Genomic DNA, 16,997 nt, shown 5'->3' with positions numbered 1-16,997 from the left:
CGCTTAGTTCAGTGAATCAGAACAATGACTGCGCCGCCGGCTTCCCGGGAGCGCGTCGGAGGACTGTGAGCAGTCGCCGCCGGGGGAGCGGCGGGCGGCGCAGCCTCGGCCGCGCGGTGTCAACGCCGGGCTCGGAGCCTCCAGCGCAGACCCAGCCCAGCGCCCGCAGCCCGTGCGGAGCCGCCGGGCTCGCGCGCTGCAGCCGCTACTCCCGAGCGGTGCATTGTTGTGAGCCGGAGAAGGGGCGCGGGGATTACAAAGCCCGGAGCCCCCCGGAGCCCCCTTTAGCCATGTGGATACCTACGGAGCACGAGAAATACGGCGTGGGTGAGTCTCCTCGGGGCGAACTTTTATTCCACTCTGCCCCGAGCGGGTGCGCATTCGCGTCCTGGGCGCCCCTCTCGCTCCGCCCGCCTGGAAATGCCTCCTCCTGGCATCGCGCTGCGGGCTCGGGGCTCCACAGAGGGGTGCGCGCCGGGGTGTCGCCCCTCAGCGCCGGGTCCCTGCTGCGGCCGCCGGGCTCGCGGGGCGCCGGGACGGCTGCGGGGTCGCGCTGCTGCCCGCCCGCGCCGGGCTGGGTCTGCGGAGTTTGGAGCGGCGACCCCGCGCGCGTGCGTGCGCGCCTGTGGGGTGGATGTTGGGGTGTGTGTGTGTGTTTGTGTGTGTGTGTCAAGTTGGAAGGGGAAAGCAGTGGCGTTCATCGGCATCCGCTTTCTTTCCCAAAGCCGCGGGGCGACAGCATCGGGCTGCAACGATTTCCCGAGGTGGAGGACACGACAACAACCGGGGGGGGGGAACACACCCCCCGGACCCCCCCAAACGGAAGGGAGGCGCAAACCGGCCCTTGGCTGGCTCCCGTCAACATTCCGGGAGTGCGGAATGTGACAGAGTCCTCAAAAGAGCCTTTCTGATCGCCCCAACCGGGCCCGAGGCTCCCCACCTCTCCCGCCCACCCCCTGTTTTGGGGGTGTGTGTGGAGCCGGGCCGGGGCCGGGGCCCGGGAATGGGACATTTCGACGTCTGCGCCGCTCGGCTCTTTGGTCTTTGGAGGGGAAAGCGCATTTCAGCAATGTTTTCACTTCTGGCCACCCTCTCCGCCCCGAGTGAGCGCCGTGGGGGTGGTGTGGTGAGGGCGGTGTGGGGTGATCGTGGGCTGGGGAACCGCACAGCCTGGGCATTCGAGGCGAAGAGACAGCTTTTAGGAAAGGACTATCCTGGCACTGGCGTTCTGAGGGGAAGAAGCAGGGTAGCGCTCGCTGCTCTGTGCAAAGGTGAACAACAAAGGACATTAATGTTGACTGATGAATACAGGAGGCTCCCTTCCTTCCCTCCTCCCATTTCGGGGCGATTACAGTTCCCGTTTTTTTGTTGTTTGAATTCAGCTGGGTCGCCCCTTGACAGTTACTCCTTTTCAGGGTTGTGACTATGAAGAAGTCAGGCTCTCTGACAAGCCTGCAGCGGCCAAATGCAATTATAATCTCGCAGAAGCGTTAGCAGGGAGAAAGCATTGTGGATTTCACAAACAGTTTTTATTTTCTATCGTGCCCTGTCCTACCGATTGACATACTTTTTGTTTTTTGAAGCGGTTACACATTTAGTGATGGAGACAATGTGTAGGTATCTGGTTCTGTTGTATATTCATTTTCCTGTAATTAAAAAAAAAAATCTGGAAAGCCTTTCGGGGAGTCATAGTCACAGGGGATTTTTTTTTTTTTCAACTTCGCCTGGGGGTAGGACTTTGGAGTCCACTGAAAGGACTGTATGATTAAATAAAGTCGTTCCCATATTTTACCTTAGCTTTCATTCTGGATTGTGACTGTTCGGTAAAACAATAGTTTATGCTGGATCCACCTTTGGGAAGGGGTTTCAGCTTTCTCTCCAAAGTGTAAGGGGAACCTTTGGCAGGCACTCTACTGGCAAGGAGTAAATGTTGGTAGTTATTTTCCCTCTCCCCTCACTTCCCCTTTTTGGGGGGTGGATTAACCCTTGCAGGGAAAAGACATTGCCCTTGCTGAAACTGGTGAGGAAAGGGAGGGTCCCTTGTCATCACCAGGTTTAACATTCGGTGCAGAAAGCACAGAACCATCCAGCAGTGCTGTCCTGCTTGGAGTCAGTCCCAGATGTTGCTTTCTTCCCAGTGTTAAATTATACAGATTATGGACAGGATTTATTTTCTTGATTTCTTTATGTGCCAGGTCACAGCTGGGGGCTGGTATCCATTAGTTCATCTCTCGCCTTTCTTTGCAAGCTGTGGGCAGTATAAAACCCACTCTGGGATATACTGGAGTGGCAAACCAGATATTATCAATCAAGTGTTTTGGGCTGCAGTAGACACTTTGCTTTTGGATGATGAGAATTTGGTTGCAGAGTAGGGGGAGGTAGAAGGGAGAGCATACATTTGGGAAAAGGAGATTGAGTGAGAGGAGAGGTGAGAGCAGGGAAGGGTGTGTTGTGCTCTTTTATATAACACCGTATTTAGAGCAATGTTTATCATCTTTTATTATTAATTTTTGAGCATTTGGCTTATGGAAAGCTTAGCTGTTTTTTAGAATCCATCTGTTAGGCGTGTGTGTGTGATGAAAATTTTGCTAGGATACTTATGTGTGGACTTTATTTCTCACCATGGAGAGCACTATTTGTAGCTGCCTATACTGGAAGCTGGTTTTTTTTTTCTTTCTTTCTTTCTTTTTTTTTTTAAACCTTAGGTAGTGTATGTGCTTTTCTCATTTAGTTTTTTTTATAAATAATAGTTATTTTATGGGCATATATGTTCACTTGTTATCAGGTGCAGTAGCAACTCAATTTTCTCATTGTTTGAAATAAATCAACTTGGAATACCTAACTGAAGTTTCAGTACAAATGTTTATTTCCATAATGATACCTCTTATCACCATCAGTTTTATATTAGATTATTATGTGTCTTTATATTATTATGTGTCTTTAGTTAGAAAAACATCTCCATGTATACAGACTGGAATGAGAGAGACACTGTACCAAGGTATTTCCCACATGGGTTTAACTAAAAGCTACCTGGCAAGATGCAAGAACCCAGATGATGGTTGCTTACTTTTTCCATCTATTTGATTCTCTGTCTCTAATAGAAACTCCATGGGCAATGACTAAAGTTCTTGATCACCCCCTCACAAATTTCTTCACTATCACTATCTGCCTCTTATAAGTCCTCATCTGTTCTGCCCCCACCTCCATCCGTTCCCTTAAAGTGGTGGGAATTAGTCACAGAGAAAGTTAAGACCATTGCAATTCTGTTTCTGCATTCATTTGTTCAGCAGGCATTTATACATAGTGTTCCCAGATGAGCCCACAAGTCTTCCTCAGCTGTAGGCTGTGCCTATGAACCCTGGCCAGATATTTGACCTGTGTGAGCCTGTTTAAATTTGGAGGGAGAATATGAACTGGATTGATCAGTTTGTGTGTGGTGGTGGTGGTGATGGGTGATCCTGAACTCTATAAGAAATAGCAATCAGGATAAACCGATCTGAAGGTCATGAGTGTCATTTAAAAAAATGAAGTATTGTATTAGTAGTATTGCTGAGTCCCCACAAATACTCCTGTCCTCCATTTCTCTTGAAATGGTTTTGGAACTCATGTGAGCAGGAATCCCATTCCTTTTAAAAGCCCCCAATATCTTAGCAGAAGAGATACCATCTTTCTTTTTGTAATGCAGAATCTTTAGGGTGCCTTTGCTTTCAGTAATGTGTACTAATGGTAGCTGTGTATGAACGTTTTGTGGAGTATGCCTTTCCTCTTAACTGTTGTCAGTTTTTTTAGCTATCCGTTTCTTAAAATATTTCCTATTTGTGGTTCTGATCTGGCCATATAACATGTGTAGCTAAATAGTGATGCACAGCCTGGAATTTATGGCATTTAAGTGTGGCATTTAGAGCTTCACACAGGATTCTAAACTTTAAGTGGGAAGAAAAGAGGAGTGATTTATAAATTCAAGTGCGGATGAAGGGCTGTGAAGGCAGTAGATGGTAACTCATGTTCTTGATCTGGCCCTGTGGGAATAGCCTATAAACATATTCCCCTTTTTTGGTCATTCTTCTAAGTCATTCTCCTAGTTGCCTGCAGATTCTTCAACAGGACCCCACAGCAACACAGATGCCTTTGCTGCCTTTGCTCTCTAGTTTTTTTTTCCCCCCCTCCAGGAGCTATATGGTAGGTGCTGTAAGAGATAATAAAAATTTCAAGAAACTTTAGGTTTTCCTGTCTCTGGCTCTACTTGTTGCCAAAAAAAGACCATGTTTTCAAAATTTTCTTTGCTACATTATGTCCATGTTTCTAAGGTAATGATTCTATGCTCTGAACATACATGACTGGGAAACATTAAATTCTCAGGAAACCAACCAAAATGTTGTAGCAATAACATCTTAGTGTTTTCAGTTGGGAAAAGGTTATGAAATTATTTTGAGTTTACTCTTGAAGTGAATAATAATTTCCATTTAAGAAATGGGGAAACAACCTGAACAGAGGTTAAGGGATTTACTCTGGATCACTGGCTATTAATCTCTTTTGACTATGGGAAATACATTTAATTTCCCGAGCTGGCTTATACATTAACACTACCAGCACCGCCCATGCACATATAATTAAAGCAGTATTTGCCCATAGGCTGTGTGATGTTTTATTCTTTTTCATTAAAATAATGCTGCTCCGTTTTGGCTTAGTGAGTCACTAGTGAGTCCTGACCCATAGTTTAAAATTGTGCTCTACAAACCACATTTGTGATACAGGAGGGACTGGAACTCAGACCTTCTGGATTTTTCTATGGAGTTGTTGGCATTGTTTTTTAATTTATATATTGTGTTTACACTTTTTTCCTTCAATGTGTGTCACACTCAGTCTTTTTATATAATATTCCTCATTAAAGATTAAATATATATCCAAAGTCATCACATACATTGTATAAGTTGTCTCTCAAATTTACAGGTGTCTTCCTACTAAAATCTTATGGACAAGTCTGGGGCCAGCTGTATAATGACTAGCTTTGGATTCTTCTACATAATTTCCTTTGAAATTGGACAATGCTCTCTGACCGCTGTAACAGAAGACTAAATATAATAGGCATATTGCCAATTGTAGGATTGCCAGCTGTAGGATTACCACCACCATTTTCTTCTACTTTTTTCATGTTGCTGAAATTTATTAGAAGCAACAAAGCAGCTTGTATAACTTGTTTTCTTTAAAAAATTTTGAACTGGTAAGCTTGTTTGCTCAGAGTGTAAACACTATAGAATAAAGAAGTAAATTTTCCCAATTCTATTTTCATTTCAGCAGTTTCAGTGTACTTCAGGAACAACTGTTCTAGTCTCTGACCAAATAGAAAAAAAGTGTGCTAAAATGTCATTGGAAACCTAACAAGAATCACCAGAAATATGTTAATGCCTTTTGGTGACAAAGCTGCAGTAAAATAGATATATGTTTCCCTACTGGTTGTATTGAAAATTAATTTTATCTTTCTGGACACTAGTATAAATATACATTTTACATCTCTCTCTCTCTCTCTCTCTCTCTATCTATCTATCTATCTGGTTGCATTTGTAGAGCACTTGTTAATGCCAAGCACAGTTCTTAGCATTTGTATTATGTATTGCCATTTCATCCTTATGACAAATCTTTCAGGAAAGATTCAGTTGTCCAATTGTCCCTCTTTTTTCACGGGAAACTGAGTCATAGAGAGGTTAAGTTACTTGCCTAAGTTCGTACGGGAAATGGTGGAACTAGGATTGGAACTCAAAAAGTTTTACATGGAGCCTGCTCTTTTAGCCAGTATGAGTTAGAGAAGTTACTGCAGCATTGAGGTGAGAAATAAGTACTTGAACTAGGTTAGCAAGTCCTTGCATGATGAAATGTGGATGCAGCTGCGATATTTAGGAGATGGAGGCAGCAGGCCTTGCTAATTGTATGTGAGGAGTTAGTGAAAGGAAGAAGTTTAGGATGTCTTCCTGATTTCTGCCTTGGACAACTGGGGAAGTATAGATTCCTCTCTACAAAAGAGACATTTCTGTAGGTGGGACAGGTTTATGGCATAGTTTAAGTCATTTGGCTACCTTGAGTTTGACATAGCAGATGGTGATATTTAGTAGAAAGTGGGTCTAGAGCAAAGGAAAAAAGGTTCTAGTCTCAAGGCATGATTAGAGGGTCATTTTGGTCGTATCTGTTCACTACAGTGATCTACCTCGATGAGATGGATGATATACTTGGATTGTGTAGTCTGATTGTCAATTCTATGTTGTAAAGTGACAGACCTTAAATTCCTAGAGGACAGTCATCTCGAGGTACTTTATCAGTATGGGCCAAAGGAATTCTAAAATAAGAATACTAGCTGTCCACGTAGCGTTGGTAGTAAACTAAATTTTATGGTCTTTTCATGCTTTCCGTTAGTGCATTGCCTGCCTAAGACAGTAGTTATTTCCATTTTTGTGACAGTTTTCTCTGAAACAGATATCTCATGCCAGATTGTTCACGTTTGTGAGATTTCTTCAACACGATGTTGAAAAACAGAATACACAAATAATATTTCAATAAACAAGATTTATACATCCCTGAAATAGCATATAAGTATACTCACATCTAAAAATGAGAATTACTCAACTAGGCAAAGCATTGTATTTGTTATACAGACTTCTTTGGTGGTAAATATGTAATACCTTTTAGGAATCATAAGGGCAAATTTAGAATTCTTAAACTCACACCATTGTTCTCCTGACCAGTAGGTGATTTGAGGTAAGGGAACCATGACTTACATCCCTTCCCCTAATAAAGCCTTTCATAACTTCCCATTTTAAATATCAGTAAGTGAACATAAAGAGGCAGATTTTGACAATAAAAATTTAGTCTTACAAAAAGATTATTGACAAAATTCAGGAATAATTTCCCCAAGGGAAGGAGAACTAGATTAAACAAACAACTGGTGGATTCTTTCTGATTTCCTTTTTTAAGCAGAGAATCATGGCCTGGGGAGGAGGACCCAGTACCCTTTTCTACTATTTGTCACCATCTTGGACAAAAAGCTGGGATGACAGGTTTAACCACCTAGGTTAGCACTTAAAACAGGTAGATGTCAGCATGACATTAACTTGGGAGGTTTCTGGAAACTACCAGTTACACATATGTATTTGTTCTCCACCCTTTTTCATGTCTACTTGTGAGTGTGTCAAAAAGAGAAGGTTGGTGGGGAGGGTGGTTAGCTGGAGTCCTTCAGATATGAAGTTTACAAGTCTCTCTATAACAATTTGATAACTCGTACTCACTCAACTTGTGAATCATTTTCATAGACCAAGCAATTTATTGTTTAGTTTTAGTAGAACACTAATTGAGCATTAACCTAAAAATATCTGTTTGAAATCTTTAAGTAGAAATGTGTAGATTTGGTTCTATGCCTTTTTTTTTTTATTTTCTAAAATGAAAGAGTGTTCTCTCTGTCCTTTGGAGATCAGAGGTGAACATATTTGAGTACATGGACATGCATTCATGTGAGCCAACTAAAAATAGTCCCAGCCCAGGTTCTATTCACTAACCCTGAAGAGAGGAGAGAGCCTGTTTGCCATTCTCTTGAGATACCCAGACTTGGTTGAAGAATCTGTGGATTATCCTTAATAGCAGGTTTAACTGGACTCTCAAAGAAATGGGAAAATCCAAAACTATGAACATATAGTTGTATAAAGAACAAAGAGAAGAGAAATTTCTGCCAGAAATCTGGATGATAACACTAATAAGAGGAAGATTCCTATAAAATGATACACTAAAGTTTGCCCCTTCCTAATTTTATTCAATATTTAAGTGTATTCATTGCATTCTAAATTTCATTTAATATTCCTATCCATAGTTTATAGACATTGATTCAGAAGACCAAATATTTACATTCTTGGCCCCAAGTTAGAAAAGGAAATATTGTGTATAAATTATGTGAAAATTATGGTAATGTGTTTTAAAATGGCAAAATATTTATGAGAAGTGAAGAATTAGGATACAAAAGTACATGTTGCTGTGTTGTTACAACCAATTGTTACAGTTGGGAGATGGCTTTACTTTGTTTAACTTCTTTTCAAAAACTTCCCTAATTGGGCCTCCCCGGTGGCGCAGCGGTTGAGCGCTGTGTTGCGAAGCTGCCCGCGGCCTCTGCGGCACCGGTTCGATCCCCGGCTGCTCCCCGGCCACCGGCAGAGGGTCCCGCATGGCGCGCAGACCTCTCCTGCCGCCCGCTGCTCCCCTCAGCAGTGTACTTCGGTCCTTCTGCTCTGCTCCCTGCTCTGGCTCTGGTGAATTCTCTCGCCCTCCAATTCTCTCGCCCTCCAATTCTCTCGCCCTCCAATTCTCTCGCCCTCCAATTCTCTCGCCCTCCCGCGCTCTGGTGAATTCTCTCGCCCTCCAATTCTCTCGCCCTCCCGCGCTTCTGACTGTACCCAGTGCATGTATAAACAAAACAAATAACTAAAGCATGCCTCTATTAAAAAAAAAAAAACAACAAAAACTTCCCTAATTGACATGAATTTTTTTTTTTTTTTTTTTTTTTTTTACAATCAAAGCTAGTTGTATAGACTCTTACAAGCCTAGCTTTATTTCATGTATAGAGTCCTCTCAAGATAAGAGGTTAGTCTGGTGGATGTTGAGTCTGCAGGGCCTGATTTAGTTTGTCATTTATGTCTGGAAAGTGCTGTTTCAGTTTCAAAGTGGCTTTCCTTGCTCTACCAGCTTGATTACTTGTGATGTCACTGCCCTTTTCATTCTCCAGTAGCCACAGTGAAGCTGCACTTTCAGATGGCCTTAGGGTATAAATCTTTGAAAAAGTGCCCTAATCCTTCTTTGAAAAAGAACTTCAAATGAATTCACCTTAGATAAAATATGCTGTTCTCTCCATGAAGTGTGCCTTCTAAAAGATGGATATTGGGGCACTGCTCAGTTTCAATTTTCCATAAACTCTATCCTGTGAGACTATGGGCTCCAGGATAATTTACGCAGGAGAAACTTATCAACATAGTCAACAGCTTGACAGGATTTTATTTATCAATTATAGGCACTCATTGCTTATTCTTGAGTGCTATGGAGTGACTGTTGTATCTCCCCCAAACCCATGTGTGGAAGCTCTAACCCCCAGCCTGACAGCTTTTGTAGGAAGGAGATAATGAAAGCTAAATGAGGTCAAAAAGACCTGATCCCACAAAATTAGTGTCCTTATAAGAAAAGACTGTAGAGAGCTATCTCTATACATGTACATCTAAGAAATTTCTGTTGTTTTAGCCACCTAGTCTGTGGCATTTTGTTATGGTAGCCGAGCTGAATATTGCAAAGAAATAGAGCAGTTTTAGGTCCTGTAGGGAGAGGGACAAAGAAAAGAGAAGCAGAATCCTAGACCCCCGTGTAATGGATGTAATCAGTGTAAGCTTATTCCTTGATCTGAGATCTAACTCCTCTGGCCCAATTGAAGTATAGACTTAATTGAGTGAGACTGATAATGGTAGCCTACTGATTACTCCAGCCATATGTTCAAATGATGAATTTTTGCTATCTTGCTTACATCCTCTTAAGTTATCAAATATGTTTGGGTACCTTCAAAGCAACTAACAGAAGTAGGATCTTGAAATGCTTCATTTCTCCCTGATAAAAGTATTTATAAAATACCTGGGATGAAAGGTTTAACTATCCAGGTTAGCACTTAAAACAGATAGATGAAGTTTGGTTTGAAACATCACTTAAGATGTACTCTGTTCTTGGAAGGCCTGGGTGTTGAATGCCAGTTTCTTGAGGAGATTGAAGCAGTGTTAGGGGATTTTATTTCTCCCCTTTTCTCTTTTCCTATCCTTAAATATGTGTTTCCTGATTATAGGTAGAACATCCCTCTAAGACTTTATTCACTGCATGTATTTTTCCTGAGTGCCATATATAAAGGCATAACCTAGGACACACTGATGGAAAAACTTATGTTGACTATTTGTTGTGTGTGCCTTCTGTGTGCACAGTGCTTTTATGACAGGGCATACAAAGACATGTAGAATGGAGTCCCTGGACAAGCCTGAAAGCTCAAAATGCTTCATAGTTTTGTTTATTTTACTCACATCTTTTTCAAGGTAGGTATTATTCTTTTTTTTTTTTCTGTATATAGTCACTTAATAAGGCAATGCCTAAGCATCACATAGAAATCAGTGTGAAGATTACTTAGATGTTATTACTTAAATATTTCCCCTCAAGCTTTAAAACGAAGATAAGTACTTGGGATGGTGATATTATTCACTTGTGATCCTGAGGAAACAGCCTAGAAAAGGGAGTGTCTCATATCCTGGAAAACTCGAAACCCTACCAAAGAATAGAACTTTCATTTTGAGGTAGTCCCCATACAAGTGACTCACCAGCTGCTGAGATTGTCCAATATAAATACCCAAGTCGATTCATACTTTAAATAGCTGGAAACCCTTCTTCCTCTTCCTACTGGGTCATTTCTGCTTCCCCCTCCACCCTCCTCATTCCTGTCACCTGACCCATGTTAAGTATCTTAGACAATGGTTTATCTTTCCTGTGGTTTCCTTCTTAGGCTGGGCGGAGAAAGAAAGATGGATTCAGTAATTATAATTCCTGTTTGAGAGATTTTTTCTTTCAAAGATCTCATATATTTATTTCTCGAAAGAGAAAACTAATTTCCTAAACATGTCCAAACAATAATGTCTTCAGTTTGACATGGTAAGATGCTGTGATCTTGATGTAGCTCAATATATGATGTAAATATGTGATGTAAATGTACGTGCCGTCTCACATGTGACTCTCTTTCCAGAACCATCCTGGTTCTCCTCTGGCGTTCTCTTGAGCACCAAATTTTATTACCGGTGTCCCTTGCAATCCTTTGAGGGACTGGGATGTTTCTGCTCTGTTTCTTGGCCAGAAGTTGCTTGATTCTGAAAGTCTTGTGAGAAGACCAGGCAGGGAGCAGAGTCAAAGTCTGCAACCCGATGGGGGAGAAAAGGAGAGATAGTCAAGTGGTTTTTGAAGTGATAAAGAAAAACCACAGTATATGTGTAAATCACAGAAAACTTGGAGAGGGTTGTTTTGATTTCCCATTTACAAGGTCCAGTAAATGTTGAATCAGTGAATGAATGGTCTCCTAGTTTGGGCTGGTGTAACTAAATACCACAGACTGAGTGGCTTATAAACAACAGAAATTCAGTTTCTCACTGCCTTGGAGGTTGAGGATCCCAGCTTGGTCTAGTTCTGGTGAGAACCCCCTTCTGGGTAGCAGACTTGTGTCCTCACATCCTGGAAGAGGCAGGGGGCCTCTGTGCATTTTTTTCCCATAAGTGTAATAATCCCATTCTGAAGAGTGGTATCCACAGGACCAAATACTTTCCCAAAAGTGCCACCTCCTAACATAATCACATGGGCATTAGGATTCCAATTACATGAATTTAGGGAAACACAAACTTTCAGATCGTAGTGGATGTGTTCCTGGGATGAGGGCGAGAACTCCAGGTTTGGTGTGTTGTGATGTTAAGTTTATTACCACATTGTCCAGAACCAGTCTCTGAGTTGATGAGGGCAACCAGACCAGTCAGGGCAAAGTGTTTACCCAGGGGAAGACAATTTGTTAGAGAAGTGAGAGAATTCGTGAAAGTATATGAAGGGGCCTCTGCTGGTGGCGCAGTGGTTGAGCACTGGGCTGCGAATCTGCCTGCAGCCTCTGAAGTGCCTGTTCGATCCCCGGCCACAGGTGAGGGTCCCACATGGTGCGCAGACCTCTCCTGCCGCCCGCTGCTCCCCTCAGCAGTGTACTTCGTCAGTCTGCCTGTTCTGTTCCCCGCTCTGGCTCTGGTGAATTCTCTCACCCTCCCGCGCTTCTGACTGTACCCAGTGCTTGTATAAATTAATAAATAAATCTTTAAAAAAAAAAAGCATGTGATGGCGTGCAGACCTCTTCTGCCGCCCACTGCTCCCCTCAGCAGTGTACTTCGGTCCTTCTGCCTGTTCTGCTCCCTGCTCTGGCTCTGGTGAATTCTCTCACCTTCCTGCGCTTCTGACTGTACCCAGTGCTTGTATAAATAAATAAATAAATCTTAAAAAAAAAGCATGTGAAATAACCCACGTTAATTCTTAAACATGTAGTATGGTTCTTTTGTTCTGTGATCATATAAAATTGGCATTAAACTATCCAGGTAGAGAATAAAAGCAAATATATGAGTGCTATTTCATGAAGAAACAATGCTAACCACTGTGAAGACAGGACTGGGTTTGATTGTTTTCTGTGCTTTTGGTATACTATTGGCTACATGAAGAATTGTAATTTATAATAACTTGTAATATAAAAATAAGTTTTAGTTTTGTCAGTATGGACAAATCTCGGTTTTTATTTGAGTATTTACAAGTGAAATTTCTGTGACAGCATATGGCTGCCAGACTCCATGGAAATGCCAGAGGATGCTTAGACACATCTGTTTGTCACATGCTTGGGCCATCATGTCATGGTGAATTGTAGAAAATCTTCTGCCTAACACTATCTTAGCAATTTTTATTGCTTCCTGCAAGTTTGGAGTGCTTTTACAACTTTTTTAGTGATTCTATTTCTCCCCCCCCAAAAAAAAATCCAACCACTGCTCTTTCAGCATAAGAGTATTCCAAGATTGCAAGGCAAACTTATCAATGGACAGAAACAAAATTGCCTCCCAGTGTTACATCAGCCATTGGCCAGAAAACATTTTCACTGGACTGTGCAACCAAATTGAGATTAATGGCACACCGAAGAGAGATTTTTGTAGCTTTTGTTTTTATGAAAACATCCTTATTCATTAGAACCTTTCAGTGGAAGTCATGGGTAATGCTCCGTGTATGCTGTTGCAGGTCTTATCTGCTCAGGGTGGCTGGATTTGGGGAAGTCTCAGCTGGAAGAAGGGGTATCCTCTTCCTGATGATTTGCAGAGGTGGGCTATGGGCTAACAGCACCCTGATCATTGTTCTCGCTGACTGACTTGATACTGAACTGATAGAAATTTCAAAATATAAATTAAGTTTTTTATGATAAAATACTGTTTTTATTGGTTTTACAATTGAGGTTTTATGAGTTCACTTAAAAAGACAAAAATTAAGGAAAGACATTACTGTGATAAAATGTGAAAACTCTTGACTTGGCAAAATGATTATAAATGAGACGAGTATTTCAGGTAAATTCCTGATACATTATTCTTTGAAATAACTGATCACATCCTTTTGATGAACTGACGGCTTTCCACTTTAAGTGACAGTAGATGATCTTCTGCTTTTGGGTGGAAGTATGTGTTGTCATGGCATCATTGTATTTTCCAGAGAGCATGTGCCCTGTGGCACAATTAGTACCATTTGTATTGACACTATATTATTTCTGAAAGACTTATTTTGTGTTTTGGTTGTGGAAAAAAGAGCTCAGGGATGGAAATACAATATTATACTTAGCTGTCAAAAGGAAACACTCATCTTAGATCTTATTCCACATCCAAATCGTAGCCTGAATAGATCACACTGTGAGAGACTGGTCATATTCCACCGACTGGTTGCCATTACTTCTCTAATTGGAAAAAATTAAGACTATTAATCATTGTGACACAAGGCGAAATGTCATCATGGCATGACATTCTTATTTTCCACCTGAGAAATGGTGGCTTGTATGCACAAAAACAAACCTCCTTTCTCCCACTTTTTCTTCCCTTTTCCTTTCTGGCTACCATTTTCTAGAGTAGATCAGACAAAGACTTGCAAAAAGGAGAGGGAATAGACTTAGAGGAAGAAAGCTTTTCTTTATTTTCATTCCATAGAAACAACTGTGCAAATGAAAATGGGGTGGGATTAGAAGGAGGTACTCACAAACCCCATAATGTGGCAATTGGCATAGATCTTTAAAATTAGCTCCTGTATGTAACTAATAAAGTATTTTTAAGCAGGGGGACATAAAAATGACCAAACTGTATTTTCTTTTTCTTCCTCCTAGATTTACTCAAGGGGGAAATATTTTCAGCAATTTACTAGGATATTTTTTTTTTTTTACCAGAGTAATAATTATTATCATGTCAGTGCCTTTTTTAAGTGTGGGAGAGGTCCTTAGCATTAGTTTCCTGCTCTCTAAATAGTGATAATCCTAGCTGCCTTGCTTATTCCCAGTGTAATTGTCATGATTAGGTGAAATTATCCATGTGAAGCCAGGTAAATTATAAAGGCCTTGCAAGCATTAGGAATTATTATGGACAGATAACCTTGAGTTCAAGACGGAAATCAGAATTAGAAAAATTGGTGCCTTCCTGGTGGCACAAGGGGTTAAGTCAAAGCACTATGAAGCAATCTGCAGCCACTGCTGCATGAGTTCTATCCCCGGCCGGCCAGGGAGGTGACCCACATGGCGCAGCAGACCTCTCCTGTCTCGCCCACAGCTCCCCTCAGTAGTGTTTTTCAGTCAATGGGCCTGTTCTGTTCCCCACTCTGTCTCTGTTGAATCCTCTCAACCCCTGCACCTCTGGCCTATAACCCCTTTCTTATATGCATAAATAAATAAACCTTTAAAAAAAAAAAGGAAAAATTGGTCATGATTTTATCCAGAACTTCTACTCTTCAGACTTTCTGAAAGCAGGACTTGAGAGGTGACATAGGTGTTTGTGAAGGAGCGGAAAGAGTTCTCTAGCCCCTTAGGCTTTAAAGATCCGACTCATGCCTCTGGGAGCCAGTGTCCAAAGCATCTCACTAGGAAAAAGCCACTTGTGGATCCCCAAGGAATCAGGGTTAATGAGGAGAGGAGGGGTGGGTCAATGCCGTATGCCTGGGAGTACTCAGAAGAAAGAGTGGCTTGTACGTTTTGCTCGAAAGTAAAAGAAGAAAAATGATAGACAAGTTGGAACATATGCTTTATTGAATCTCAAATCAGCCAAATACCCACACTGGGGTTTACTATATGATGCTCTTCAATGAGGATGAGGTGGAGACTGCAGTATGTTGTCAAGAAGTTGCTTAAAGTAGTGCCTGCAGGAAGGAGCTGCAGGTCACATGTGGAAGGAGGGGAGACAGTGGGAAAAACCAATCCTGCCGAGATGTATGAAAACGAGATGGTCACCCACAGAACTCCAGCTGTGCAGTCTGCTGACTTTGAATTCCTCCTTTGTGCCAGACACTGTTAGGTGCTGGGTTAGCATTGTGTACAGTAGGGTTTCCTGACTTCAGGAAGCTTGAAATTCAGTCCTGCATGTGGTATGTGCAGGCATGTGCAGTGTGCTGGGGGCACAGAGTCGAACAGTGAATTCCAGGGAACTCAAACATGAATTAGAAGGCAGAAGAAGGATCACAGGTGTGATCCTGGGAGAAGCTGCTGTGCACAGAGGAAGGGCCCTATATATGGGGAAGCAGAGAATCCTGGAGAAGGGGTTATCTGAATAGATTTGAGAAGGAATAGTAGGGGTGAGTTTAGGAGAACTTTCCTAGCTAAAGAAACAGTGTAAGTTAGGGGAAATAAGTCTCAGATGTATGTGGAAAATGGCCAGGGAGCTGCACAAGACAATTCCTGTAGAAATTATCATTATAACACTGCTACATGGAACTGACACATACCTTATTCCATGGCTCCCAACCTGGCTGAGCCACCCGGTCTTCACTGCCACTCCCATGAGTGTCTGGAATTTGTTGTTTTGATGACTAGAGTCATTGGGAAGCCTGAGTGGCATTCATTGTACAGGTCCAAGAATGCTACAAGCTTTCGAGAGGAAGGATTTTCCCATCTCCAATGCCAATGGCATCTTTTTTGCAGAACCATGATAGACATAATCCCATGAGGTAGCAAGGCAGTGGCATGCCTACTGTTTTTAACTAAGATGCAAAAGAAATCCAGGGTCTCACAGCTTGTAGGCCATCATTAGGGTCTGGAATACTTTTGCCAAGGATATCTCGTGTTCATAATCTCTTTTGCTCTTTCTGTTGCCCATGTTTTACTGCTAAGCTGCCTTATAAAATTCTATATAATACTCAGTGTTGATTGTATCTTTGTTAAGAGGGAACACTTAATTCTCTTTCTGTTCCCAAGTGGAGGAGCTCCGCTAAAGAAACAGTCTGCCTCTCTGTCCCTTCTCTCCCTCCCTCCTTTAATTGGCAGTCGGCCTGCTAGTTTGAAAAAAGATATTTTGCTGGCCTGGCTTGGTCCCTCTGTTCCATTGCGATCTGCCTGCTACAGAGGCCGCCTTTTGATTTGTGAGGTTAGTGGTGGTGCAGGAGGTCTGCACATTTGTGACCTAACTCAATATAGGAGAGGGTTATCTGGGCCCTGTGGACAGCGATGGGATGTGTGTTCTGCATAAAGGGAGCAAGTGGCAGCTGAAAACCAGCCAGAGCTCTGCAGGGCCCCTCCAGCTGTGCTGGAACCCAAGCAGTTCCTTTCCCTAATTTGAACAAAGACATTGTGTAGTCCAGTGGCCTCCAGGTTGCACAACTCCAGAGGGCACCATTGTGTCCTCATTGTGTTCTGTGCCTGCTGTTCTAGGTCTTGCATGCTCTGCCTTGGGAGAGAGCCAAATATCCACACACCCAGTTATGTCCTCCTGTGTGGAGTGGATGGGGATTACGCTGATATTTTCATCACCATTGGTTTGACCTACTTTCTTTCTCTCTCCAGTGAATGAAAGAGGTGTCATCTATTACCTTAGCTGGTACTCAGTAAGGTGTGGCTTTCGTGCTCTGTGAGCTTGAAATTTTATCTCATATGCATGTATAGATTATATAAGCTTATGATTAAAAGTTTAAATAGTATAGAAGGATGGAGAATTTGAGGCAAATGGCTCTTTTCATCTTCTCCTTTTTACAAATTATCATTGCTAATGTTTTGGGGTGGAGGTGCTCAGATCCTTTGTAGTCTGTTTGTGTATTTTTAAAAATATATTAAGTTTGGCAAACTTTTACGAAACATTTTTTTTACAAACTTTTACAAAACATTTCCATGTAAATTTTTAACAAACTTTTACAAGGCATTTCCATGTTTTGTAATACATAAACCCTGC

General features: G+C 42.0%; 1 protein-coding gene across 2 annotated transcripts in view; it reads left to right on the top strand.

Moving 5' to 3' along the window:
* Positions 1 to 290: 290 nt before the first annotated feature.
* DOCK4 (dedicator of cytokinesis 4) overlaps positions 291 to 16,997 on the top strand; it is a gene marked incomplete at both ends in the record, with an annotated part of 364,189 nt that continues 347,482 nt past the window's right edge. For both annotated transcript variants that reach the window (XM_084230776.1, XM_084230775.1), the window contains one exon: positions 291 to 327. In XM_084230776.1, coding sequence (XP_084086902.1) covers positions 291 to 327 — 37 coding nt within the window. The remainder of the gene's footprint in view (positions 328 to 16,997) is intronic.

The sequence above is a fragment of the Talpa europaea genome (genome assembly GCF_964194135.1).
Source record: "Talpa europaea genome assembly, chromosome: 3".
NCBI classification, from domain to species: domain Eukaryota; kingdom Metazoa; phylum Chordata; class Mammalia; order Eulipotyphla; family Talpidae; genus Talpa; species Talpa europaea.
This window is presented reverse-complemented; position numbering and strand designations above follow the sequence as displayed.